General features: G+C 66.1%; 3 protein-coding genes across 15 annotated transcripts in view; 2 read left to right on the top strand and 1 right to left on the bottom strand.

Annotated features, from left to right (window-relative positions):
- Positions 1–871, top strand: part of PDE4A (phosphodiesterase 4A) — a 162548-nt gene extending 161677 nt beyond the window's left edge. For all 11 annotated transcript variants that reach the window (XM_073318230.1, XM_073318231.1, XM_073318226.1 and 8 more), the window contains one exon: positions 219–871. In XM_073318230.1, the coding sequence (XP_073174331.1) occupies positions 219–590 (372 nt within the window). In that variant the 3' untranslated portion in view covers positions 591–871. The remainder of the gene's footprint in view (positions 1–218) is intronic.
- Positions 753–9937, top strand: SPC24 (SPC24 component of NDC80 kinetochore complex). 3 transcript variants are annotated; one of them, XM_073318241.1, is made up of 6 exons: positions 753–837; positions 7763–7962; positions 8508–8652; positions 8977–9069; positions 9369–9445; positions 9561–9937. In XM_073318241.1, the coding sequence occupies exons 2-6, from the start codon at positions 7797–7799 to the stop codon at positions 9665–9667; spliced, it is 588 nt and encodes a 195-aa protein (XP_073174342.1). In that variant the 5' UTR covers positions 753–837; positions 7763–7796; the 3' UTR covers positions 9668–9937. The 3 variants fall into 3 exon arrangements, with proteins under 3 accessions (XP_073174342.1, XP_073174339.1, XP_073174338.1); XM_073318238.1 differs by lacking the exon at positions 753–837 and adding an exon at positions 3299–4562 and having other exon boundaries at positions 9561–9936; XM_073318237.1 differs by lacking the exon at positions 753–837 and having other exon boundaries at positions 6694–7962; positions 9561–9936.
- On the bottom strand, positions 9776–18992 carry KEAP1 (kelch like ECH associated protein 1). Its single transcript, XM_073318236.1, has 6 exons — positions 18900–18992; positions 15018–15667; positions 11983–12668; positions 11328–11533; positions 10848–11024; positions 9776–10586 (listed from the first exon to the last, which is right to left on the bottom strand). Exons 2-6 carry the CDS (start codon positions 15558–15560, stop codon positions 10222–10224), a joined length of 1977 nt encoding a protein of 658 aa, XP_073174337.1. The 5' UTR covers positions 15561–15667; positions 18900–18992; the 3' UTR covers positions 9776–10221.
- Positions 18993–24930: the final 5938 nt, after the last annotated feature.

The raw sequence follows: 24930 nt of genomic DNA, 5'->3' as shown, positions 1-24930 counted from the left end.
CAGCCCCTGAATGCACCTGCCCAGACCCCACCTGAGATCAGGGCCCCGTCGCGCTGGGCGCTGCCCAGACCCCAGCCAAGATCAGGGCCCTGTCGGGCCAGGTGCTGTCCAGACCCCAGCTGGGACCAGGGCCCTGGCTGAGATTCAGGCCCCGTTGTGCCGGGCGCTGCCCAGATCCCAGCTGCTCTGATTCTCACCTCCCTGGGTCTGCCTTTCAGGTGGGCTTCATCGACTACATCGTTCACCCGCTGTGGGAGACGTGGGCGGACCTGGTGCACCCCGACGCCCAGGAAATCCTCGACACCCTGGAGGACAACCGGGACTGGTACCACAGCATGATCCCGCAGAGCCCCTCCCCGCCCCCCGACGACCAGGACAAGGACGAGGAGGCCTGCCTGGAGAAATTCCAGTTCGAACTGACGCTGGAGGAGGAGGGCGAGGAGTCGGATCAGTCGGACCCGGACCGGAGCAGCCCGGACCACGAGGACAACAGCTTCTCCACTGCGGAGGAGGAGCCCCCCTGCCTGTCCCCGGAGGAGCGGGGCGGGCAGAACGGACTGACACACGACACAGCCCCGGGGGCACCGTGACTCTGGGCTTCAGCTCAGCCGCCCGGCGGAAAACGAAACGAAAGCCACACACCTGCACCCCCCGCCATGGACTCTTTTGGGGGGGGGGGAACCAACAAAAAAACTCCATTTAATTTAATTTTGGTTTTAGTTGGGAGGATTTTTATTGTATTTTTTACAACAACAAAAAAAAGAAAAAGGAAAAAAAAAGAAAAACTTCTAAAAAACCAAACCACAAAAAAAGGGAACACACACAGCTACTGTAGAGGTGGGTCGGCCCCCGGGCATGGCCCCGCCACAGCGGAGCTCCAAGCCCTCTGGACTCTTCCATTTCTCGTCTTCGGGGTTTGCTGGTTTTTTTACGGATTCGTTCGGATGATTTTTGATTTGGAGCAGCCGGGGGGGCCGGGGCAGCGGGTGCTTTTCGCTTTCCATTTGGGTCCCCCTCACCCCGCGGCCTTCAGAGATATATTTTTTTAAACAATCAGGAATGAACACAGAGCAGAATCGGCGCACGGGGGGCAGCTGACTCTGCGGCCCCCCCCAGCCCTGCACACTGTCCTAGCTGTGACCCCTCTGCCAGGCTAGTTCTGGCCGGGGTCTTTGTGCCAACGCTGCGGGCTGCTCCAGGCCACACAAGGGTGCTATTATTATTTTAATTTATTACTACGAAGGGAGGGGATGGTTGTGGGGTCTGGGTTATTTTTAACGCACCTGGTAATTTATTGTAAATTAATTATTATTTTTGGAAAGTTGGGGAGGGGAGGGAGAAAAGTTGTTTTATTTTCTGTAATCAGATTTTTTTCTCCATTGCTCGGGGGTTCATTTCGTCCCCCTCTTTCCCCTCCCCCACTGAGGCCATAGCCCCCCCTTTCCCAGGAGGATGAGAGGGGGTTAACTTTTGAAAGGGGGAACTAACGGCGAAGCTCCAACCCCCGCCCTCGAAGCTCTCGAGTGCCCAGCCAGCCAAGTCTCCTCTCTTCATCCATTTGCACAAATACGGCGCTCCGGCCGCATGGACTGAATGTATCAGCCACCTGCTCCCCTGCCCCCCCACCCCCTGAGCAGCTGGGAAGCAGCTTCGCTTCCCTTTGAGTTGACTTGCCAACCCCCCCCACCCCCCAGCTGGCAGCTGACGGGCTACGGGTACCACCGCTGCAGGGAGGCGCCCCGGGATAGTCGAAGGTGCCAAAGCCGGATTCAGTGGGTGCTGGGCTCCGACTGTCCTTTGGGGCTCTGCTTGGTGCCCTTAGGCACCCGACCCCTGTGCACCCTCGGGACTCTGGCCCTGCGAGAGGATCCGGGGCCAGCGGGAAGCCAGAGCGCCCGCTCCCGAGGGCTTTAACTGACCCCCTCAAGCTCCGAAGCCCCCGGACCTCTCCCTGCGCTGGTGGGAACACGGGGCCGACGGTGTGGGGGGAGAGCGGAACAAGCGCCCCCTCTGGCCATGGCCTCGTGACCCTGGCGGGCAGCGCTGCAGCCTGGCTCTCTGGGGCTCTGCACCAACCAGGCCTCAGCAGGAGCCAACTGGGCTAGTGCAGACGCGGGACACCACCCCCGGCAAATGGGAACTGGGCCCCCTGGCTTCTGCCTTCCCTGGCTCCCCCCCCGCCCCAAATGTCCAGCATCTGGTGGGGCAGGTGGAGCTGGGGCTTTAGAACCATTTCCTCAGGGTGTCCCTGTGCTAAATGGGGGGAGAGCAGCTCCCCCCCCTGGTCCCACTAGCCACGTCTGCACCTGCCCGGTTCTGTCTGCAGACACGCGGGCCTCGTTCTGCGGGGCTGATCTCTGGGGTTACGTCAGGGTGATCCCCCCCCCCGCCCCGCAGAAATCAGAGTTTCTCTCCATTGAGTTGGGAGGGGGCAGTCGCATGGCAAATGTCCTCCGGGGGCGAGAGGGCAGGGGAATGGGAGCAGGCTGGGGCTGGTGCCCCTACCATGAGCTTTCGAACAAAAGCCCTTGGGTGCAGCGTCTCCTGGGGCTCGTCCCCTGGGGCCAGCACCTCGGGGTCCTCAGGCCGGAGGCTGCCCTGTGAGGGTGCCTGGGACAAGAGTGGGGCTGGGGGGATGAGGAACAGGGCAGGGCCCACCAAGCGATGTGCCCCTGGGCGTGGGCCCGGGGCAGGCGCAAGCCATGCGGGCGGCCCCAGCTAGTGCCCGGGTGGGGCCCGTGGCCGACTGGGGGGAGCGGTGCCATGTCTGAACACTGTACTGTAGCGATGGATTTTGATTTTCCGCCAGCCGGGGTGTGGCCGGAGCGGGGGTCGGGTGGCGCCCGCCCCGTAGAGCCTTTATTTTTGTACGCGGTTTGGTTCGGTGCGTCGGTCGGGTCGGTTTTGTTCTGTACATACTGTGATAGCAGCTGTAAATGACCCCCCACTCAAACAAGACAGCCCGTCCCCCAGCGTGGGCCGGGGGGGGGGCTGAGCCCCTCCCCAGGATCTGAGCTCCCTCTCCCCCGCGTCTGTATCTGGTGTAACAGCTCTCCTTCCCCTTCTCCTTGCGGTCTCCCTCTCGGAGCTGCGGAGCTCACAATAAAACCAGGAGGAAGGGACCTTGCCTCTGGCCTCTGGCTTCCCCACGGGGGTTGGGGTGTCTGGGCACGTCTGGGGGTGGGGTACCGCTGAGCGTCTGCCTGAGGGGGAGGTGGCTGGGGTAGGGTGTGCACCTGGGTACGTGAAGGGGGGGGTGCGCCATGGGCAGCTCGGGGGGTTTGGTCTCCAGGCCAGCCTGTGCATCCATGGGGGGGTGGGTCACTTTTCTTACAAAGTCCCCAACCCCGCACCCCCCCCAGGTTCTGTGCAGCACCCACCCTGCCACACAAACCTGGCACGGGCTGGGGAGTTACAAAGCCGGCGGCTTGGCTAGCTGCTGGTGGCCCCATTCCCGCCCTGGGGGCTGCGGGCTCCCGGCTCAGGCCTGGGGGAGGTGTAGGGGCAGTTCTGTGGGAGGGGGGCCTGCAGACCCTTCCCCCCCGGTCTGCCTTGCCGTATGGCCAACCCCAACTGTTCAAAACTCCTGCGTCAGGCTCACCAAACGCGAGAGATTGAATCGGGAGTTTCTGTAAAACGGCTGTGGGGGGGCTTCTTATCAGCCGCCGGCTTTTGGAGCCTTTCCGGGCCCTGGGGCCAGAGCCGGACGCTTCTCAGCCCCGAGGCCCACGCCGGCCTCGTTCCTGGACGCCCCAAACCCTCCCGGGCCCGCGGGGCAGCCGGAGCCGGGGTTTCAGGGACAGGAGCCGCGAGGGCCTCGACAGAGCCCGGCGCGTCGCCAACGGGCCGCGCCCCAGATCCCCGTGACCAGCCCGGCTGTGCCCCCCCAGGCCCGGCCGCACGAGCCGCCAGGCCCAGCCAGGGGTTCGGGGGGCAGCTCCGGGACGGGGAGGTTGGGGGGCAGCTGTCGCCGGTGCCCACACGGGCGGCTGGGGGGCCACGTCCCTTCGAGGGTCCCCAGAACTCTGCCCCCCAGGGGCCAAGGCCCAGGCTGGGGCGGGGGGGTTACAGCTCTCACTGGGCCTCACACCAGCCCTTGGGGGATCCTGGCTTGGGGGGGGCCCCCCGACCCCCCAAGTCGCAGCCGCCCCGTGCGAGCCACGTGGTCCGTGTTGACCCCGCCCCGCCCCTTGCAGGGCCTGGCCACGTGGCTCTCCCATGGGCCTGCCCCCGCGCTGGGCCGCGTTCTCTGCCGCCCCCTGGTGGCAGCTCGGGCTAAGAACCGCTCTGAGCGGGGAAAACAGGGAGGAGCGCATGCGCACGGGGCAGGGGCGGGGCGAATGAGCCCCCCTGTACTGCGCGCGCGTAAAGTCAACAACCACCAGTCTTTTTTTCAAAAGCGGCGCGAGCCAGGCGGGTGGGCTCCGATTGGGCGAGGCGGGCGGGACGGCCAATCCGTGACGAGAGCGCCGGCCGCCCAGGCCAATGGCCAGGAGGTGGGGGCGGGACGGAGGTGGCTAGGTCCCGCCTCCTCACCAGAGCGCCCGGACGAGCGGCTTGAGGTGAGCGGCGGGCCCTGACACCGCCCCCCCCCCGGCCCGACACCCCCGCGCGCCCCCCCGGGCCCCCCCCGGCCCGACACCCCCGCGCGACCCCCCCTGTGTCCCCCCCCGGCCCGACACCCCCGCGCGCCCCCCCCCGTGTCCCCCCCCCGGCCCGACACTCCCGCCAACCCCCCCGTGCCCCCCCCCGGCCCGACACCCCCGCGCGCCCCCCCGGGCCCCCCCCGGCCCGACACCCCGCGCGCCCCCCCCCCGTGTCCCCCCCCGGCCCGACACCCCCGCGCGCCCCCCCCTGTGTCCCCCCCCGGCCCGACACTCCCGCCAACCCCCCCCCGTGTCCCCCCGGCCCGACACTCCCGCCAACCCCCCGTGTCCCCCCCGGCCCGACACTCCCGCCAACCCCCCCCCGTGTCCCCCCCCGGCCCGACACTCCCGCCAACCCCCCCCCGTGTCCCCCCCCGGCCCGACACTCCCGCCAACCCCCCCGTGTCCCCCCCCGGCCCGACACTCCCGCCAACCCCCCGTGTCCCCCCCCGGCCCGACACTCCCGCGCGCCCCCCCCCGTGTCCCCCCCCGGCCCGACACTCCCGCGCGCCCCCCCCGTGTCCCCCCCCGCCCGACACCCCCGCGCGCCCCCCCCCGTGTCCCCCCCCGGCCCGACACCCCCGCGCGCCCCCCCCGTGTCCCCCCCCGGCCCGACACCCCCGCGCGCCCCCCCCGTGTCCCCCCCCGGCCCGACACCCCCGCGCGCCCCCCCCGTGTCCCCCCCCGGCCCGACACCCCCGCGCGCCCCCCCCCGTGTCCCCCCCGGCCCGACACCCCCGCGCGCCCCCCCCGTGTCCCCCCCCGGCCCGACACCCCCGCGCGCCCCCCCCGTGTCCCCCCCCGGCCCGACACTCCGCGCGCCCCCCCCGTGTCCCCCCCCGGCCCGACACTCCCGCCAACCCCCCCCGTGTCCCCCCCGGCCCGACACTCCCCGCGCGCGCCCCCCCCGTGTCCCCCCCCGGCCCGACACTCCCGCGCGCGCCCCCCCCCGTGTCCCCCCCCGGCCCGACACTCCCGCGCGCGCCCCCCCCCGTGTCCCCCCCCGGCCCGACACTCCCGCGCGCGCCCCCCCCCGTGTCCCCCCCCGGCCCGACACTCCCGCGCGCGCCCCCCCCCCGTGTCCCCCCCCGGCCCGACACTCCCGCGCGCGCCCCCCCCCCGTGTCCCCCCCCGGCCCGACACTCCCGCGCGCGCCCCGGCCCGACACTCCCGCGCGCGCCCCGGCCCGACACTCCCGCGCGCGCCCCCCCCCGTGTCCCCCCCCGGCCCGACACTCCCGCGCGCGCCCCCCCCGTGTCCCCCCCCGGCCGACACTCCCGCGCGCGCCCCCCCCCCGTGTCCCCCCCCCGGCCCGACACTCCCTGCGCCGCGCCCCCCCCCCCGTGTCCCCCCCCCGGCCCGACACTCCCGCGCGCGCCCCCCCCCGTGTCCCCCCTGGGCCCCTCGCGTTCCCCCCGGCCCGACACCCCGCGGCCCGACACCCCCCTGGCCCAGCCCCCGCGCCTTTCCGGCCCGCCAACCCCCCCCCGCCCCGACACTCCCGCCAACCCCCCCGGGCCCCCCCCCGGGCCCCTCGCGTTCCCCCTGCCCGCCAACCCCCCCGTGTCCCCCCCGGCCCGACACTCCCGCCAACCCCCCCCCCCGCCCGCCAGCCCCCCCGCGCCCCCCCAGGCCCACCAACCGCCCTGCGCCCGGCCGCCCACCCCCCCGACCCGACACCCCCGCGCCCCTCCCGTCCCCTCGCGCGACCCCCCCCGGCCCGACACCCCGCGCGACCCCCCATCCCCGTTGCCCGACACCCCCCTAGCCCAGCCCCCGCGCCCTTCCGGCCCGCCACCCTCCCGGGCCCTCCCGGCCCCCCCGTGCCCCGACACCCCCGCGCCCCCCCCCTCCCCGCAGCCGCAGCAGTGAAAACCGAGCCGGCCTTAGGAGCCGTTGGGATCCGGGCTAGGACGGAAACTGTCCTCTTGTCTCTGGAGGAATCGCGGGGCGCGCCCGGCCCCGTCTCCAGAAGGAGGAGCTAGCACTGGAAAAGATGCAGGGAAGAGCAGCAGAAAGGCGGGGGGGTGGGAGGCGAGATTAGCGGGGGGGGAGGGCTTGGGGGGGTGCGAGAGGCCTGTAAAGTCACAGGTGGGGCAGGGAAGGTGAGCAAGGAAGTGTTGTTTACCCCGTCAAGAACTAGGGGTCACCCAGCGGAACCAATAGGCAGCAAGCATAAGGAAGTTCCACTTCCCACAACACACAGTCAACCCGTGGAACTCACTGCCAGGGGATGGTGTGAAGGCCAAAGTATAACTGGGTTCCAGACAGTATTAGCTGAGTTCCCGGAGGATGGATCCCTCAGTGGCAGTTAGCCAGGATGGGCAGGGACGCAGCTCCACGCTCTGAGTGTCCCTAAACCTCTGCCTGCCAGAAGCTGGGACCTGATGTTGGGTTAGCTGGACTATTAGCCTGACCTGGTCTGGCCGTTCTTATGATCTTAAGCGCTAACTTGCATTGACATGGCAATGGAGCCAAGCCCTGGGAGACAGCAGGGCAGCGAGCAGCTGTGGACAGTTAACAACTGGGGAGTGAAGCCCCCTCTGCAGTGATTCATCATGGAGCTAGAGAGACCCTTGGTAGGGAGATGCTGCGTCCCACCTTAACTAAGCCAGGGAGGCCTTTTCCACCTCTGCCCTCTGTGGGGCCCTAACCAGAGCTGCCTCGCACTAGCCAGTGGGTGGGCTAGTCTACACTGGCCGCGGCAGCGCTTTACCGTGGCTTGTGTAGTCACAGCAGAGCGGAGGGAGAGAGCTCTCCCAGCACTCTAAAAAAACCGACTTCCACGTGGGGCACGGCTCCCAGCGCTGGGGCACTGTTTACACTGGCGCTTTACAGCGCTGAAACTTGCTGCACTCGGGGGTGTTTTTTCACACACCTGAGCGAGAAAGTTGCAGCGCTGTAAAATGCCAGGGGAGACAAGCCCTCAGAACGACACAGTTGGGCCAGGGGTCATGAAAAGGAGCCATTTAAATGAGTTCAGGACCATGGGGGAGGTGGCTCAGGCCTGATGGGGCCAGAGGGAACTGTGGGTAAAGGAACAGGAGGTGTGTGAGGGGCGGGACGGTACTGGAAGAAGTACAGTGTCTCTCTCATACCCTGCTTTTTTGCCTCAGTGCCTCTGAGTCTGGGGAGTGGCCGCTGACAGCCATGATGAATGAACAAATGCAGGAGATGGAGGAGGTGAGCAAGGAGCTGCTGAAGTTGCTGGCAGCAGGTGGGGCTGGGAACCTGCTGAAGAGAAGCCTGGACAAACAGGAGAAGATGTTTGACAAGCTCCTGGATACGCAGCTGACGGCGGCGCAGCTGGTTAAAGGTAAGTGCTGTTCCCTGGGAGCCCAGTGGTTTGTAGGGTCTGGCCTCACTGCAGTTAACTCAGGCTCTTCCCTCGCCCCACACACACAGCCCTCTCACCTGAGTTGGGGGTGCTGCCAGGCCAGGCGGCTCCCTGGGGCACGGTTAGAGCTTGGCTGCTGCTATCCCTCGGGCTGAAACCCAGCCCATGAGGCCTGCACGCCTAGAGGGACAGACTTGCTCTCCCTGTTCAGTGGGAACAAATCAGAGAGCGGCTCAGCTCCCTACAGCGCTAAGAACCATGGGGTGGTCACCAGAAATCCCAATGCGGGAGCGTAGCGCCAGGCTGGACCCTGTGACCCATTACCTGCATGGAAGCGCCTCCCTCAGCGGGTGGAGGGAGCAGTGTGGATTGGCTGGGGTCGATCAGGGTCACTCTGTGCAAGGGTCCTGCTGGCTCAGCAGCCCCCAGTCGGGCCCCCTCCCCGCTGGTCCAGAGAAGGGTGTGTAGCGCCCCTAGCAGATGACTAGGGGTTGATGGCAAAGGCTGCCTCTCCCCCACTGCAGATCTCCTAGCTACGGAGGAGAAAGTGGCTCAGAAACTCCTGGCGGGGGAAGAGGAGATGCAGACCAGCCTGCAGAAGGTGCTGGCGATGGAAGAGGCGCTGCAGAGAGCCAGTGAGGAGGACACCAGCCTGAGGGCTGACAGCAGATATCCTTCCCTGCCCGGGAGCCTAGAGCACCGGCTCGCTTGGCTGTTGCCTGTAGCTAACTGCCCAGTGCTCTGCAGGTCCAGTACACCCCTGGGTGAACCCTGAGGCTCAGACCTAGGCCCGTGCATCTCCCAGGGTGGGTGGGCGGGCGGGCAGCAGCAGGTCATGGGCTGGGACAGCGTCGGGGGGTGGGGTGGGGGGCTGGGACAGCGTCGTGGGGTGGGGTGGGGGGCTGGGACTAGCCTGGTGCGTGGAATGCCAGCTGGTTTGGAGGACAGGGAGGGAACCAGTCAGAGCCACGGTTCCTTCACCACCTGCCATACTGCCTTGCGGAGGGAGCTGGAGGAGCTGAGGGCCGAGCTCGGGCGACTGCAGGACGACATGGAGGACGACACTGGCATGGTCAATTCTGCAATGTGAGTGCGGGGAGGGGAATGCCGGTGCCCTGCACGTGCCGCCCGGCCCAGCCTGCGCTCTGATCCACGCTGCTGGCTCCCAGCTGCTGGGACGGGGGCTAAAGGGCTGGAACACCACGCTCGGGCTCTGCGGGGTCCCTTAAAAGCCACATGGAGCCTCCCTTCAGGGGCCTGGCTCCCCCACCATGTTGCTAGAGGGGTCTGAGCCCCAACAAAGGGGATCCAGCCTGTGAGTTTGCTCTGCGCGACCTGGCTGGGGTTGTGCAGGCAGGGCCAGGTCTAACAGCGGCATCCCCCAGGTACATCGCACAGCTTTATTACAAGATCAGCCGGCTGGACTGGGACTACGAGTGTCAGCACCTCCAGATCAAAGGCAGTATCCTTTCAGGGGGGGACAGACACCCCCAGATCAAAGGCAGTGTCCTCTGGGGGGGAGGGGACACCTGCCTGGCTAGCACCAGTGTGTCAGTTTCCTTTACCGCCTCCCCCAGTCCATCATGGCCCAGCCATTGCTCAGCCCATCAACATCGACAGCAGCCAGCACTCCAAGTGCTTCGTCAGTGACTACCTGTGGAGCCTGGTGGACACGGCCTGGTGACCCTGCCCCAGGCCAGCCTCACTGATCGGATGGACACTGGATGGCGGGAGCGACTAAAAGCTGGCTCGTGCCTCGACCAGCACGAGTAAGGACGGACCCAGGGGCGAATCACAAAGGGATTTTTTATTAATGTAACAATCAGCGTTTGAAATTATTAAAACCAATCTCCCAGCTTGGGCTGGAGCGTGACTGGTGAGACGAGACACCAGGCAAGTCAGGCATGGTAACGTCACTCGGCTAGTCGGTAACTGCAGCTGGGGCTGCTCGTCCGTTTCCTCCAGCTGCAGCCTGGCTGCCCCAGAGCCCTGGGGAAGAACTGCCCCATGTCCCACAGGGGAATGTTTCTCTCCAGCCACCAGAAAACGTCTGGGCCTGGTACAGCCGCTGTGGCCAGGAGAGCTGAGTGGCCGAGCCCAGGAGGCAGATCCCCGGCGCGGTGCAGAGGGCAACTCCTGCGTCTTGGCCCCCCGCACAGAGGCTCCTCCCGAGGAGGGAGGGGAAGGAATCAGGGAGACGAGAGGCAGCTGGGAAGACCCCACGTTCCCATCTCCCAACTAAAGGGCAGGCGGGGAGCCAGGTCCACGGGGCTGCGTGGGGAGGGAGGGGTTGTTGCTGGGAGGGGGGCAGGACTTCCCTGCCCCCACCCCCCTTGGCACTTGGAAAAACGCTCCCCCCTGCAGAATGGGAGCAGCAGCAGCAGGGGGCTCCCTGGCCCAGCTGGTTAACACTGACCCCTGTGCTGGAGGGGGGCCATCCCAGCAGCAGTCAAGCTGGTCCACCTGCTTGCGGCACGGCTCCATGGTGATGGCCACCCCCACCCCGCTGCGCCCGGACGTCATGCACGTCACCTCCGTCCACGTGTCGCTGGTGGGGTCGTAGCACTCCACGCTGTCCAGGAAGGTGTGCCCGTCGTAGCCGCCTGCGGAGGAGAGAGTGGCTGTTACCAGCACTCGGCTGCCTGCTGCCCCGCTGGGGAGGGCTTGGGCCCTGCCCCCCCGTCAGCTACGAACAGCTTAAACTGGGTCTGTGGGCTGAGCCGAGCCCTGCCACTGCACCAGCAGGAGCCAGGAGCCGGCGTGGGCCATGCACGCTTGTGGGCGCTGGAGGCAGGACCAGCCCAGGTCTCTGCCCCGCTCCTGCCCTGCAGTGGGAGGAAGCTGGCCAGCCCCCCAGCACTCACCCAGCACGTAGATCTTGCCCTGGTGCACGGTGACGCCCAGCGCACTGCGCCGGTGCCCCATGGGGGCGGCAAAGGCCCAGCTGTCTGTCTCCACATCGTAGCGCTCCACGCTGTTGAGCTGGTCCGTGCCGTCATAGCCCCCCATGGCGTAGATGCAGTTGTTGAGAGCACAGACACCTGTGGGAACATGGAGCAGCAGGGTGGGCGGGGGGAGCGTGCACCCATCCCAGCCAACGCGGCGGGGGGCACAGGGACCGGCAATCCCCCTTAATCTGCACGGGCAGCAGCAGCTGAGTTAGGCCCGGCTCTGGGTCCCTGCGATGCCTCCCCACCCCCTGCAGGGCTGCCAGGCCCAGGGAGAGCCCTTCCCCAGCTGGCTGCAGCCCAGCCCCCCAGCGCCAAGGCCTGCCTGGGGCAGAGGCAGCGCACACCCTGCTCATCCCCACACGGCCAGCAGGAAGGCCCTGGCCCCTCGCTTACCCGCTCCGCTCCGGATGGTCTGCATGGGGGCGATCATGCGCCACTCGTCCCGCTCCGGGTAGTAGCACTCGGCCGAGCTGAGCCGGCTGGTGCCGTCAAAGCCGCCCACGGCGTAGAGGAGGCGGTTCAGCACGGCCACCCCCACGCCGATCCTCCGTGTCAGCATGGGTGCCACTAGCTGCCACTCGTCCCGTTCCGGCTCATACCTGGGGGCCAGAGGGCAACGTCGGACACCAGGGGAGGCAACCGGCCGGAGGGGGTGCACGGGGAGCGGCACGGAACCAGGGGCACCGGGCAGAGCTCCCTGCTCCCGAGCCCAAGCCAAGGGGACAGGCGAGGCAGCACAGGGTGCTGGAGTGGCACCCAGGGAGGGGGGGAACCCTGGGCAAGTCCCTTCCCCTCTCGGTGCCTCTGGTCCTCAGCCAGCCTTTGGCTAGGCTGGCTGTGAGCGTGGCGGGGCAGGAACTCTCACGAGGCACCTTGGGCCCAACCGCCCTCTAACTGCAGCAGCGTGAAATCCAGAGCCAGGACTCCTGGGTCCCACTCCTGGGCCCCAATCCTGGGCTGTGTCACTGGCTTGTGGGGGGCCCGGGACTGCTGGGGCCCATCCCAGGGCCTGCTTCCGTCTCCACAGGGCAGGCGGGGGCCGCCTCACCTCTCCACACTGTTGTGGTGGATGCAGCCATGAGAGCCGCCCACGGCGTAGATCATGCCGTCGATCACGCCCACGCCGATGCGGTTGCGGGGCACGCTCATGGGGGCGCAGGGCGACCACTGGTTGGTCATGGGGTTGTAGCAGTCGATGGCGTTGGAGTCCATGTTGCCATCGGGCGAGTTGTTCCGCCCCCCCACGGCGTAGAGGAGCCCCCCGACCACGCAGCCGGCCAGCCCGCTGCGGGGCACCTGCAGGTCCGCCAGCCGGAGCCAGGAGCCGTCGCAGGGGTTGTAGGCCTCCAGGTAGCTGAGCGACTGGCGGAAGTAGCCGCCGGCCGTGTAGATCAGCTGGCCCACCTTGGGGGCGCGCGTGGCCATGCCCTTGGTGGGCTTGTGCAGGGTGAGCTCCTGGAAGATCTGGGCCAGGTAGTCCTTGCAGCGTGCGTCCGACTGCAGGATCTCGCACTTCTGCAGCTGGGTCTGCAGGAAGTGGGGGGTGAGTGAGTGGCACCGCACGGCCTGCAGCAGGGCCTGCACGTAGAGCCGCCGCCCGGCGCAGTCGTACTTCACCCAGTTGATGCAGGCGTGGAAGACCTCGGACTCACAGCGCACGTTCAGCTCGTCCCGGCTGATCAGCGTCACCAGCTGGCAGTGCGAGAGGTTGAAGAACTCCTCCTGCTTGACCACCTGCAGGGGGGAGAGGCCGTGAGAGGGGGTGAGTGTGGGGATCTGGGGGGGCACGGGGTGAGCCTGGGGGTTGGCTGTGAGCCACAACTGCTATTGCAGGCTGCAGCCACTCGAGGGTGCTGCCGTCACGCGCACGGGAGCAGGGTCAAGACCGAGCCCAGCTCAGAGGGACCCTGCAATAACAGGGCTGGGGGGCTCATGGAGGCAGCTGGTGCCAAGGACCCAAGTCAAGGGGTCAGCTGGGGCGTCTGCTCTGCCTCCACATGGGCCCCTTGGCAGCGGTGGGGGGCAGGCCCGCCCCGACTCAGCTCCACCCCTGCACCCCCCTGCCCCGGCAGGCCCAGGCCCCACTGCAGCCCCCCCCCCTCGCTCAGCTAGGGCCGGATCCTGAGGGCGAGGGGACATTCCGAGTGCCCCCCAACCCTCTGCCAACGGAGCTCCACAGGGGAGGCGGGCGTAGGTCCAGGGATGAAGAGCCCCCGAGGGCACTGGCCTAAGCCTGGGGCCTGAGCCAGGGGAAGCGCCCCAGCAGTGAGATTCAGATAAACCCAACAGGGGGAGCAGCACCCCTGACCCACAGGACAGCACTTGTAGGACAATGGAGGGTACGTGGGCAGGGGGCCCAAGGCATGAGAACGGGTATGTCCGGCACCCCCAGGAACCGAGCGTTTGGAGCAAAGTGGCCACACAGCCGGCACCACAGGGCACCAGGGGTGCTGGCCGACGGGCTCCCAGCCTGGGCACTGGGGCTCAGTCTTGCTGAACGCTCCTGGGCTCGACTCTTCTGGAGCAGTGGCGGGAGGGTAGATTCTGGGACAGAGAGATCCCTTGCAAAGCCCGTCGGAGGCCGAAGGGCTGAGACCCGGGGCAGGATTCGCACCTGAAGCCATTTGCTCCGGCTCCGCTTGCTGGGCAGACACCGGGCAGAGCTGGGGGGTTGGGTGGGGGGGTTCCCCACCATCTCAGCGCCACGGAGTCGCTCTCCCTGGCAGAGCCGAAGGCCGGGCCAAGCCCTGCCAGGGAGCGAGAAGCTCAGACGGGAGGTGCCAGCCAAAATACAAATAGCTTGGCTGGCAGGGTGGGGGAGCGAGGGAAAGGCCGTTCAGCAAGCAGCTACGTGCAGTGGGGCGGGATGAGGGGTGGCCCCCACCCAGCTCCGCGGGGAGATGAGTCACGCCCGCTCTGGCGAACCCTCCCTGATGCTGGGTACTGGGACCAAGGCAGCCAGTACCCGGCCTGCCCGCCCTGGGCCAGCAGGGGCCGAGCTGAGCCCGGGATGGCCGAGACCCAAGCAGGGCAGGGGGAAGGCCAGGCAGCTTTGCCCTGCCCGGCGCCAAGGGAAGCGTAAAGCAGCTGGGAGGCTGCTTTACGGCGAGAGAGGCTTGGTCAGGGGCCCTGGGCTGCAGCCGAGGGGGCTGACGGAAGGTAGGGGGTTGGCAGGAGCCCAGCCCAGTTTCAAATCCAAAGGTTTTGGGGCGGCAAGAGCAGGCTGCAGGAGAACTCCCCGCACACCCTGCTGGTGTCACCTACGGGCCCAGGCCCCAGAGAGGACCTGACGCTGGGGCTACAGACCCAGGTGGGCGGGGCAGGCCGGGCGATGGGAAATGCAGAACTTGCCTGGTTGGGACCCGGCTCCGCAGAACTTGCCTGGTTGTGACCCGGCTCCGTGCTGCCTCCAAGGGGAAGAGAGGAGGAGGCCAAGTGGGAATTGTCTGCTATTCTGATAGGCCGGGCAGGGACTCGGCTTGGGACACGGGTTACCGAGGGGTTAAATCGCCGCTCCAGGCACCCAGTCTGGAGGACTGGGCTGAATCCCTGGGCCGGGCTCCGCGGAGCCAGGACGATGGCCCGGGAGGTGTCATGGGGACGGGCCGCAGAGGGGCTCAGCAGCTCTCACCAGGACTGACAGAGTCGGAGATCCAGCCCAGACGAACCCCACGGTGGCTTGGCCGGGCGGAGCCCTGGCTCGGCCGCACGGACCATGTGTCTGATCCTTCGCTGCTCTGCGCCAACCTGGGGCCTTCCCAGGCCGGGGGCTAACGAGCCCGTCGCTGCTTGGGGGCCGCGGCCGGGGTTCGCTGCCAGCCCTGGCTGAGCCGCGCTGGTCCCGACAGAGGGGCCAGGTCTGTGCCCAGGCATCTGGCTCAGCCAGACCCACCGGGCAGAGCTCACGGCGGGCAGCAGGAGGGCTGGGGCCCAGAGGCTCAGCCTCGGAGGCTGTGGGGCCGCGTGGCCAGGCCTGCAGGAAGAGCGGGTCCCCTGGGACGGCTGGAAGCCGGGGCGTAGCTCTGAGCTGTCGATCTATGACGCCCCCCATCCCACAGCCCCTCGTGGCCCCGCCCCGCTCACCTCCCCAAAGTTCATGTAGATGTACTCGCGGGCCCGCTGGTGCAGCTCGGTGCAGCCGATCTGCTCAGCGAAGTTGGCGATGCCGATGGCGTTGCTGGGGTCCAGCTGCTGCACCAGGAAGTCGCAGCAGGCCTTGACCACGCTGTCGATCTGGTACATGACGGCGCCGTTCATGACGTGCACCACGCACTTCTCGCCCACCGAGATGGAGGCCGTGTAGGCGAACTCGATGAGCCGCTCCATCACCTTGGGGTGGATGCCCTCGATGGGCACCACCTCCATGGCCTGCTCCCGCAGCCCCGTGGTGAACATGGCCTTGAAGACGGGGCTGGAGGAGGCCAGCACCACCTTGTGGGCCTGGAAGTCGGCCGGGGGGGCGTCCTGGTAGCGCACCCGCAGGGTGACGTCACACAGCTGCTGGCTCAGCCGTAGCTGGTTCATGATGCCGAAGGCCTGCTTGGTGTGTTCCTCCAGGGTGTAGCTGAACGAGCGATGCCCGTGGTGAGACGGCGTCACCTCCGCCTTGCACTCCGGCGCGTACATCACCGAGGCCGGCGGGGGCACATCGCAGGGGGCAACTGAGCTGGGGGCGGGGGGGCTACACTGTCTGGAGCCTCACTGAGCCCTGGGGCAGTACAGCAACGCCACACCTGCAGGGGAAGGGAGACACCGGGTTAGACGGGGCCACCAGCCCCCACCCCTCCGCCCGGGGACTGCAGCCAGGCCTTGCCCCACCTTCCACCCCGGCTTGGACCAAGGGGCTCTCTCCACCCCCGGCAAGCAGAAGCCTGATCCCCAATGGTTCTAGGGAGCCCCCTGCATGGCCAGCCGCAGCCCCCAGCGGGCCAGGCCAGAGGGGGCCCCCAAGCTCCCTCTTGGGAGCTGGTTTGGTGGTGGTGGGTCTGAGCATGAACGAGGAGGAATCACCGCTAACGAGGGCCCAGCTCAGTCGCAGGGCGAGGTCTGGGCCACGGGCGCCTGGCACAGCCGGGCAACAATTCAGCAGGGTTAAGAAAAGGGTCTGCAGGGCCAAAGCTCACCCCCAGCAGCCCCCCTGCCCCCAGCAAGCCCCCCATGCAGCCCTGGAGACCACCCCCTCCCCATACAGCCCCATGCAGTCCCACTGTTAGCAGCAGCATCCCCCCCACCGCCCCCGCCCCCCACAGCTCTGTGCAGCTGTAACTGACTGGAAGCAAACCGGGCTCATTCTCCACTAGCCGGGCTATAAACACAGATGCTGGACCCCAAAGCCAGCCCCGCTGATTGGCCCCCCCAGCAGGGGTGTGTGTGTTCACACTGAAGCAGTCACTGCCTAGAGGGGACCTGCCCCGAGCGCTAACACAGGGGGTTGTTTGGGGCTGGATCGGAGGTGGGGAGGCTGCAGTTAATACAGGTAACTGCAGACAGACAGACCAACCCCCCCCCACTCACACGCCAGCCCCCCTATTGCTTGGCTTAGACTCAGATCGGGTGGGCCGTGCCTAGCCCCATGGGGCCTGGGAGGGACTGGGAGCTACCGTAATACACCTAATAACATACAGCGCCTAGCACCATGGGGCCTGGGAGCTACCGTAATACACCTAATAACGTACAGCGCCTAACGCCATGGGACTTGGGAGCTACCGTAATACACCTAATAACATACAGCGCCTAATGCCATGGGGCCTGGGCCATGGCTGGGGGGGCACCTGGGAGCTACCATAATACACCTAATAAATGATGCCCACCTCCAAACAGGCTGAGCATCCCCCTCACTGACTCACAAGGATCATTTCTGCTTGCAAGGTCTCTCTCTGTCGCATCCCCCGGCACCAGATCTGTCCAGTGCCCATTGGCAGCGCGCTTGGGTTTGGAGCCCAGGCCAGAAGGCAGAATTTCCCCATCTCAGCTAACCTTTGTTAGTCTGTGCATCATGGTAGCACCTGGAGACCCCAGCTGAGACCAGGGCCCCATTGTGCCAGGCGCTGCCCAGGCCGCAAGCGAGTGACAGTCCCTGCCCCAAAGAGCTCACAGTATTGACAGACACCAGGTGAGAGGGTAAACTGAGACACAGAGAGGGGACGTGACTTCCCAAGTTCATCCAGCAGGCCAATGGCAGATCTGGGGATGGAACCCAGGTGTCCTGAGTCCCAGTCCAGTGTCCTAACCACTAGGTCACCCCGGGCTCCTGGTGTCAATTAGATTCTGATTTGTGTGTGGCTCCCCACGGGGGAGGGAAGTGAGCAATACAGAAAACCCGCGTCAGAGTTCTGATAGGAAAGTGGATCCCGTCCACCCCACTCAGCCTCTGCTGTCCTGGAGGCCCAGCATGGCTCACAAATCAGGGGAGCATCCAGCACAGGCGCTTGGCACAGCTGGGGGGCAGCAGGGAGAGACCAGGCCTCTCCTGCTTCAGCAAAGATAAATCTCCATTAGGTGGTAGCAGTGTGGGGCCCATGACACAGCAGAGCCATTCGGATGCCAGCAGTGCAGGGCCCTGTTCCCCAGTCACACACTAACTCGCACAGTACCATGACCCCCATTTTATAGATGGGGAAACTGAGGCACAGAGCGAGACAGGAGTTTGCCCAAAGTTACAAGTCAGGGGCAGAGCCAGGAATAAAACTCGAGAGTTCTGACTCCCAGCACCCCCTGCTCTAACCCACTAGGCCCCAGCTCCCTCCCTGGGCCAGGGCTGGAACCCAGGAGTCCTGAATCCCAGTCCCCTGCATATCCCACTAGGCCCCAGCTCTCCCAGGAGTCCTGAATCCCAGTCCCCCATCCTCTAACTCACTAGGCCCCAGCCCCTTGCCAGGGCCATAGTTGGAACCCAGGAGTCCTGGCTCCCATCCCCCAGAAATCCTGACTCCTTATCCCCCTCCCTGCTAGACTGTGCCCCACAACGTGCTCCCAGGACAAACCCCCCAACCCCCCCCCGGTGCATTATGCAGCCTGCACCCACCAAGGCCTGGGAAATTCGGGGGGGGGGGGGAGCAGCGTGTGAGGCGTGGAGCCCCAGCCACCAAGGCAACGTGTTGCAATTTCACTGATGCAGCCAGAAATGGAAAATATTAACCAGGCCACGGCGCCACCCCCCTCCCCGCGTGGACAGCCCCCCCCGTCCCCCCCGGACCTGCCTAGGGAGCTGGGCATGGGGGCTGTAAACAAGGTCCCTGCACCGGGGGCAGGGCTGAGCCACCGAATCGGGCCCTTCCCCGAGCTCGGCTCACACGCAGCTATTTCGGCCACCTTCCCCAACCGGATCTGGGGGGGGTTAACCCCAAATACAGGAATAATCCCCCCGCATCCAGACCCTCCCCCCTCGCTGGGAACCCGAAGGCTCTTGGGGGCCCGTGGAGCGGTAACGAGAAAGGCTGCAGTGCGGGGGGGGGGGGCGGGGGGGGACGACGTAGCCTGGGGGACCCCCCCCAATCTAGGGACCTTCATTCGCCACCACCCCGTGAGAGCTACACATTCAGCCCCTCCCCCGCCGGTCCATTACACCCCAACCCCCCCCAGACAAACAGCTGGTTAAAGCTACCGAGACAAAGCGCCACCTGGTCCCCCGGGAGGGGGGGCTCGGTCGCGACCCCCCCACGTTTCTCCTTCCCCCGCTCCCAACTCAATGGACCCCCCAAAATGCACCTCAGGCCCCCGCTCCCCTTCTCAGGATTTAGGGGTCTTCTCCCCACAGTTCACGGGGGTCCCTGGGATTTCCGGGGGAGCCCAGGCTAGTGGGGGGAGGTCTGGGCGATCCTTGTGCAGCCTGGGGGGGATTCCCCCTCTCCAGACTGGGGGGGAAGCTGATCCCCTGCCCCGGAGCCCGGCTGGGGGGATCCCCATGAGCCCGGGGGGAGCGGGGAAGAGGGGATCCCCTCTCGCCAGGCGGGGGGGTCCACTAACCCAGCCATGGCCCCGGCCACTGCCCTCCTGGTCCGCCCGTTCGTCCCGGCCGGTCCCGGCTCAGCTCCTCCATGGCGCAGGCTGGGGCTGGGGGGGGGGAGGAGTGGCGGGGGGGGGGAGTCACCATGACTAAGCAGAGCCCGGCCGCTGTCAGAATAAGAGTCCCCGGTTTCCCCCCGGCCGGATGGAACGCGGCGGCCCCGGCCTTCGGGTTCGAGAACGCGGCGGGGAAGCGGCGCATCCGCTCCGAGGCGCGCTGAGCTCAGGAGCTGGGGGGCCGGGGGGACGCTGAGCACGGGCGGAGAGAGGGGCTGAATTGGGGGGCTGTGGGGCGGGGGGTACTGAGGTGAAGATTAGGAGCACAGGGCGGGGGGCAGGCTGGGGAGGGGAGGTTGGGAGCAGTAAAGGGCCGGGGTATGGGTCCCCCTCTCTCTGCCTTTCCCGCACGTCCCTTCCCCCCTCCGTTTTGGGGGGCGGGTGTCGCTTGTATCCCCATTAGCAGGGCCCCCCAGAGCTGTCCGGGGCAGGGCCTACGCAGCTCCGGTTGCTATGAAATAGGAAGACGACTGGGTGCGGATGTCGCTGCCCTTTGCCCTCCTGGGGAGATGCACCTGGAAGGGGGACTTTGTACCCGGACAGGGAATGTGGCCCTGCAGCCAAGCGCTCCCAAGATCCCCTGCTCTACCCCCCTCTAGGCCCTTTCACTGGAGGGGCTCAAATTAACGGGCAATGGGGCATGGGGCCCATCCCCTCTAGGGGGCGCCGGCTCCCATCCAGCCCCAGAGCAGGGACTGGCTGGCGCAGGGGGGCAGGGAATGGGCCATGGGGCCTGTCCCCAGGGCGGGAGGATGGGGCCTTTCCCCTTAGGTTGCTGGTTCAGCTCTTGCCCTGGGGAGCAGCGACTGGCCTTTGCTCCTGTCTGGAGCCCACGTGAAAGGAGTTTGCAGGGTCTCAGTCCTGTTCGTGGCACGTCCAGCACAGTGGGCACCAGTTCGCTCCGCTGAGGGCCAAATGGGCCACAGAGCCTGAGATCCCATGGGGGGTAATCTGGGGGTGCCCCGGCCTGCAATGGAGGGTCTGTTTTACAGCCCCCTCCCCTCAGTGCAGAGCAGGAGGATTTTAATGGGCCCGCAGAATGGAGGCGGATGGACTTCATGGAACCTGCCCTGCCCCCGAGCGCTGGTGGTCATGTGACTCTGAACGTGAAAGTCGGGGGGAGCAAAGGGGGAGCAGCCAGGATCCCCCCGCACCAACCCTGCCATGGAGGGTCTAAAAGCCCTTTGTAGTGCAGACGGGCCTGACTCGTTACCTGCGGTGCCAGGGCTGTGGGTGCCATGAGCCACCCACCCCGCTGGGCCCCTTCTTCCAGCCTTGGGCCCCGTCCTGTGCTGCAGGGGAGCAACTCCCGGGTCACTGGGACAAGACCAGCCCCCTTCTGCACCGCGACTCATTTCCCTGCTTCCTGCTGGGCTCGCCTGGCCCTCTTTGGAGAGAGGTCGGGGCCCCAGGTCAGGCCCTCAGTGCACCGACGGCGAGGGATCCCTGTATAAACAGTCTCCACGCCCCACCCCAGAGGTGGCTGCATCTTACTGGCAGCTGCAGTGTAGACAGAGCTCCGGTGTGACCGCGACCCCCTCCTGGTGACCCAGGTGCAGTGGCAGCAGGAGCCATGTCCAGCCACGATTGGCTGAGGCTAGCAGGGGATTGCTGGTGCCAGACACTTCCCACACTCCCTGCCTAGATACCTGGTGCCCTGGTTCAGAGCCCCGCAAGCCGCCAATCTCCTCCGACCATGTTTGCGGATCACAGATCGGCTGCAGATACAAATCTTGTGTCCGTGCAGGGCTCTACCACAGTTCGTGTGACAGGCGCTGCTCTGGGCCGCGTTTTCCCTGCTAAGCCTAGTGCCCCACACTTGGGGGGCAGCAACTTGGGAATCAGGACTGAACCCTGGGGCATTTGAAACAGGTGGATTTTCACTCAAGAGGACGTGATGCTTCGAGGTCACAGCACTGGGGATAGAACCCAGGAGTCTTGGCTCCCAACCCCCTCCCCATGTTCTAACCCATTGGACCCCATTCTCCTCCCAGAGCTGGGGAGAGAACCCAGGAGTCCTGGCTCCAACCCCCCTCCCCCTGTTCTAACCCATTCGAACCCACTCCCCCCCCAACTCTGGAAGGGGAATGGGGTCTAGTGGTTAAAGGGGGAGGAGAGGCCTGGGAGCCAGGACTCCTGGGTTCTCTCCCCAGCTCTGGGAAGGGAGTAGGGTCTAATGGTTAGAGTGGGGGGGGCTGGGGGCCTGGACTCCTGGGTTCTCTCCCCAGCTCTGGGAAGGGAGTAGGGTCTAATGGTTAGAGTGGGGGGGAGGGGGCTGGGGGCCTGGACTCCTGGGTTCTCTCCCCAGCTCTGGGAAGGGAGTAGGGTCTAATGGTTAGAGTGGGGGGGAGGGGGCTGGGGGCCTGGACTCCTGGGTTCTCTCCCCAGCTCTGGGAAGGGAGTAGGGTCTAATGGTTAGAGTGGGGGGGGGGGCTGGGGGCCTGGACTCCTGGGTTCTCTCCCCAGCTCTGGGAAGGGAGTAGGGTCTAATGGTTAGAGTGGGGGGGGCTGGGGGCCTGGACTCCTGGGTTCTCTCCCCAGCTCTGGGAAGGGAGTAGGGTCTAATGGTTAGAGTGGGAGGGGGGCTGGGGGCCTGGACTCCTGGGTTCTCTCCCCAGCTCTGGGAAGGGAGTAGGGTCTAATGGTTAGAGTGGGGGGGGGCTGGGGGCCTGGACTCCTGGGTTCTCTCCCCAGCTCTGGGAAGGGAGTAGGGTCTAATGGTTAGAGTGGGGGGGGCTGGGGGCCTGGACTCCTGGGTTCTCTCCCCAGCTCTGGGAAGGGAGTAGGGTCTAATGGTTAGAGTGGGGGGGGGGGGCTGGGGGCCTGGACTCCTGGGTTCTCTCCCCAGCTCTGGGAAGGGAGTAGGGTCTAATGGTTAGAGTGGGGGGGGGCTGGGGGCCTGGACTCCTGGGTTCTCTCCCCAGCTCTGGGAGAGGAGTGGGATCTAGTGGTTGGAGCAGGGTGGGCGAGGCCGCCCCGCTCTCTCCCTGTCTGGACAGGGTCAGTGCCCTGTGATCCCACAGTGGGGAGCTGGGCAAGGATGTGGGAAGCGAAGGGGGATGGGGGAGTCCCCGGGATTTACCCCCCACTTCCATGTGCTGGAAGGGCTGGAAGTTAAGGAGCCGCGCTCAGGGCTGGGGGCAGGTTCAGGGCTGGGCCGGGGCTGGAGGCCGCAGCCGGTTGTTCCTGGCGCAGCCGATAGGGAGCTCGGGCCCCCCTCGCCCCCCAAAATGTCATTTTAGCTTCTGCTCGGCCCGGCGGTCGACACGGGAATCAATGCCGGAGCGCGCCACCTGGCGCCAGGAGCCTGCACTGCAGGCAGCACCCGCGGCTGGGCTCCGCAGACTCCAGCTGCGCCCTGGCTCTGCCCAGGGAGCGGGGCCTCGTGGGTAGAAAGGGAGCCGGGACTCCTGGGTTCTATCCGAGCTCGGGGAGGGGGGTGGGGGGGGGCTGGGAGCCAGGACGCCTGGGTTCTACCCTGGCTCTGGGAGGGGAGTGGGGGCTAGTGGTTAGAGCAGGGGGCTGGGAGCCAGGACTCCTGGGTTCTCTTCCCAGCTCTGGGAAGGGAGTAGGGTCTAATGGTTACAGTGGGGGGGCTGGGAGCCAGGACGCCTGGGTTCTACCCTGGCTCTGGGAGGGGAGTGGGGGCTAGTGGTTAGAGCAGGGGTTCTGAGTGATGTGCTAGAAATCACCAGGGGCCTCAAAACCACCCCAGTCCCCCCCTTCCAGGTCACCCCACCTCGGCTAATCCCCAGGGACACCGAGGGTGGCAGCACTCCGCGACCACCTGACCTGGCCCCCAGTTGGGCCACAGCAGCTGCTCCCCTCGGGCCTGGAGGCCCAGGAATAATGGGGTTCCAGCCGCTGCCTCCCTGCCGGCTCTCAGGAGCGACCCAGCCGTCGCCAGCCCAGGTGCCCGTGCTTGCCCCGTGGCTGCCTGCTGGTAACTCTGCCAATGCCAGGGCACAGCCCCCAGCAGGACTGGGATCCCGAAGGACGCACCGCCATAATAGCGGAAGCAGGAAGCATGTTCCTTGTTGCAGGTGGGGTGGGATGGGATGGGATGGGCAAAAAGCCCCAGACTGTGGGGAAACGTGCAATCGCTTGTCAGTTTGTCGTAATAGGATTTCAGCACGTGGAGCAAGCTGTTCTTTCCCTCCCTTTAAATAAGGGTTGAAGATATACATTTAAGCGAGGGACAGGAGGAGATTTGATGTCTGTTATGACAGGAGTTAAAGTCTTTTTTTTTTTTTTTTACATGGTTTCAGCACAATTTGTTTTATTCTTGTGGTAAAAATGGTGCCTGAATTCCGAGTATATATCACCCGAGTGGGATCGGTTTGGAAGTAGCCTGGGGAATCAGGCTCTCTCATGGGATTCGTGGGATCTAAGAAGAACAGGAGGCCTTGTGGCACCTTAGAAACTAACCAATTTATGTGAGCAGAAGCTTTCGTGAGCTACAGCTCACTTCACTGGATGCATTCCGTCACTGATGAAGCTGTAGCTCATGAAAGCTTCTGCTCAGATAAATTGGTTAGTCTCTAAAGTGCCACAAGGCCTCCTGTTCTGTAGGCGGATACAGACTCACACGGCGGCTGCTCTGAAGCAGGATCTAAAGTGATTGCGGGTGCGAGTGGGATAACGCTGCAAGAAACAACGTGGGTGCGAGCAGGGGCAGGTATCTCAGGACGGGATGGAAGCAGGATTTAAAAAATGGTCCCATTACACTGCAGCACCTGGCCCTGCCTGTCCAGGGGCCAAGTGGGGTGTGGGGACCCCGGCCTCCTGATCAGGGGCCTGGGCTAAAGGTATCCAGCTGAAAGGGCAGATGCAGTGGGATCAATATTGATTCGGGGCGGGGGGGGGAAGCACCCCCTGCTGAGCCTCTGCCCACCCCCTGCAGCACAGCGCCCCCTCGTGCTGCCCTGGGGCACATCATATAACGCACATCGAAGGGCAGAGGCCAGGATCCTTGGAGCGAAACCTCTGTCGCACCCGCCATTCGCTGCATTTCACCCCCCCCCCACCCCCCGAGGGGGCAGCTGGGAAGTGAGTGACCCCACCCCTCTGACCACAGGGCTCCGCCTTGGTGCTGTTCCCCAGCTGGCCACCAGAGGGCGCTCCGAGCCCTGCTCCAGCTCAGAGAGCCCGGGCACGGGAGACTGGGGGACAATTTTGGGCCAGAGAGATCGGGGGGGGGAGTCCACTCAGACTGCTGCCCCCACCGGGCTCCCCCCACTCCTCCACTCTGCCAGTGGCTCTCAGTCCAGACCTGCAGCCCCCTGCTATCCCAGCCCGCCCCCCTCAGCTCAGCCACTGCCCCTCACCCCGATCCGCAGCCCCTCCGTCCTGCTGCCCAAGGAAGGTGTTTGAGCCCTGGGTCCGCCCTGGCCAAGGGGCAGCCGTGGGCACCTGGGAACGGCCTGGGAGCCGGGCAGCACACAGGGCGGGTCCCAGGCAGCGGCTGGGTCTGGCTGAGCTGTGTCCCTGCCTCACCCCATCTGCCCTGGGGTTTAGAGGACCCCTGCTGCCCAGAAGCCTCCCTGGGATCCCCGAGAGGGGCAGGAGCAGCCTCTGGGGCTGATCCTGGGGGTGGAAGGACACAAGTGCAAGGGGTTCCCACCCCACACATGGGGACTCTCCTCCCCGATCCAAGACTCCCTCAGGGGCCTAGAAACACATGCCACTGGGGAGCCATGGGGAGCCTTTCCCCACAGCCCCCAGCTGTGGCAAGGTCGGGATACAGCATCGAGCACCAGGTTCCATCTCCAAAGCAGAGCACGCAAGGAGAGATGGTTTCCTGAGGAAATGGCATTGTGTCCTGCCTCGGCTGCCCCCCACCCCTGTGCCAACCATGCCAGGGTCACTGCCTGGGCAATTCCCCCCCTCCTCCCCCCGCCATGCTCAGCTGCTCCATGGGGTGACTTGGCCTCCG

The sequence above is a fragment of the Lepidochelys kempii genome, chromosome 20 (assembly GCF_965140265.1).
Source record: "Lepidochelys kempii isolate rLepKem1 chromosome 20, rLepKem1.hap2, whole genome shotgun sequence".
NCBI classification, from domain to species: Eukaryota; Metazoa; Chordata; order Testudines; family Cheloniidae; genus Lepidochelys; species Lepidochelys kempii.
Note: the sequence above shows the minus strand (reverse complement) of the source record. Positions and strands in the feature narration are given on the sequence as shown.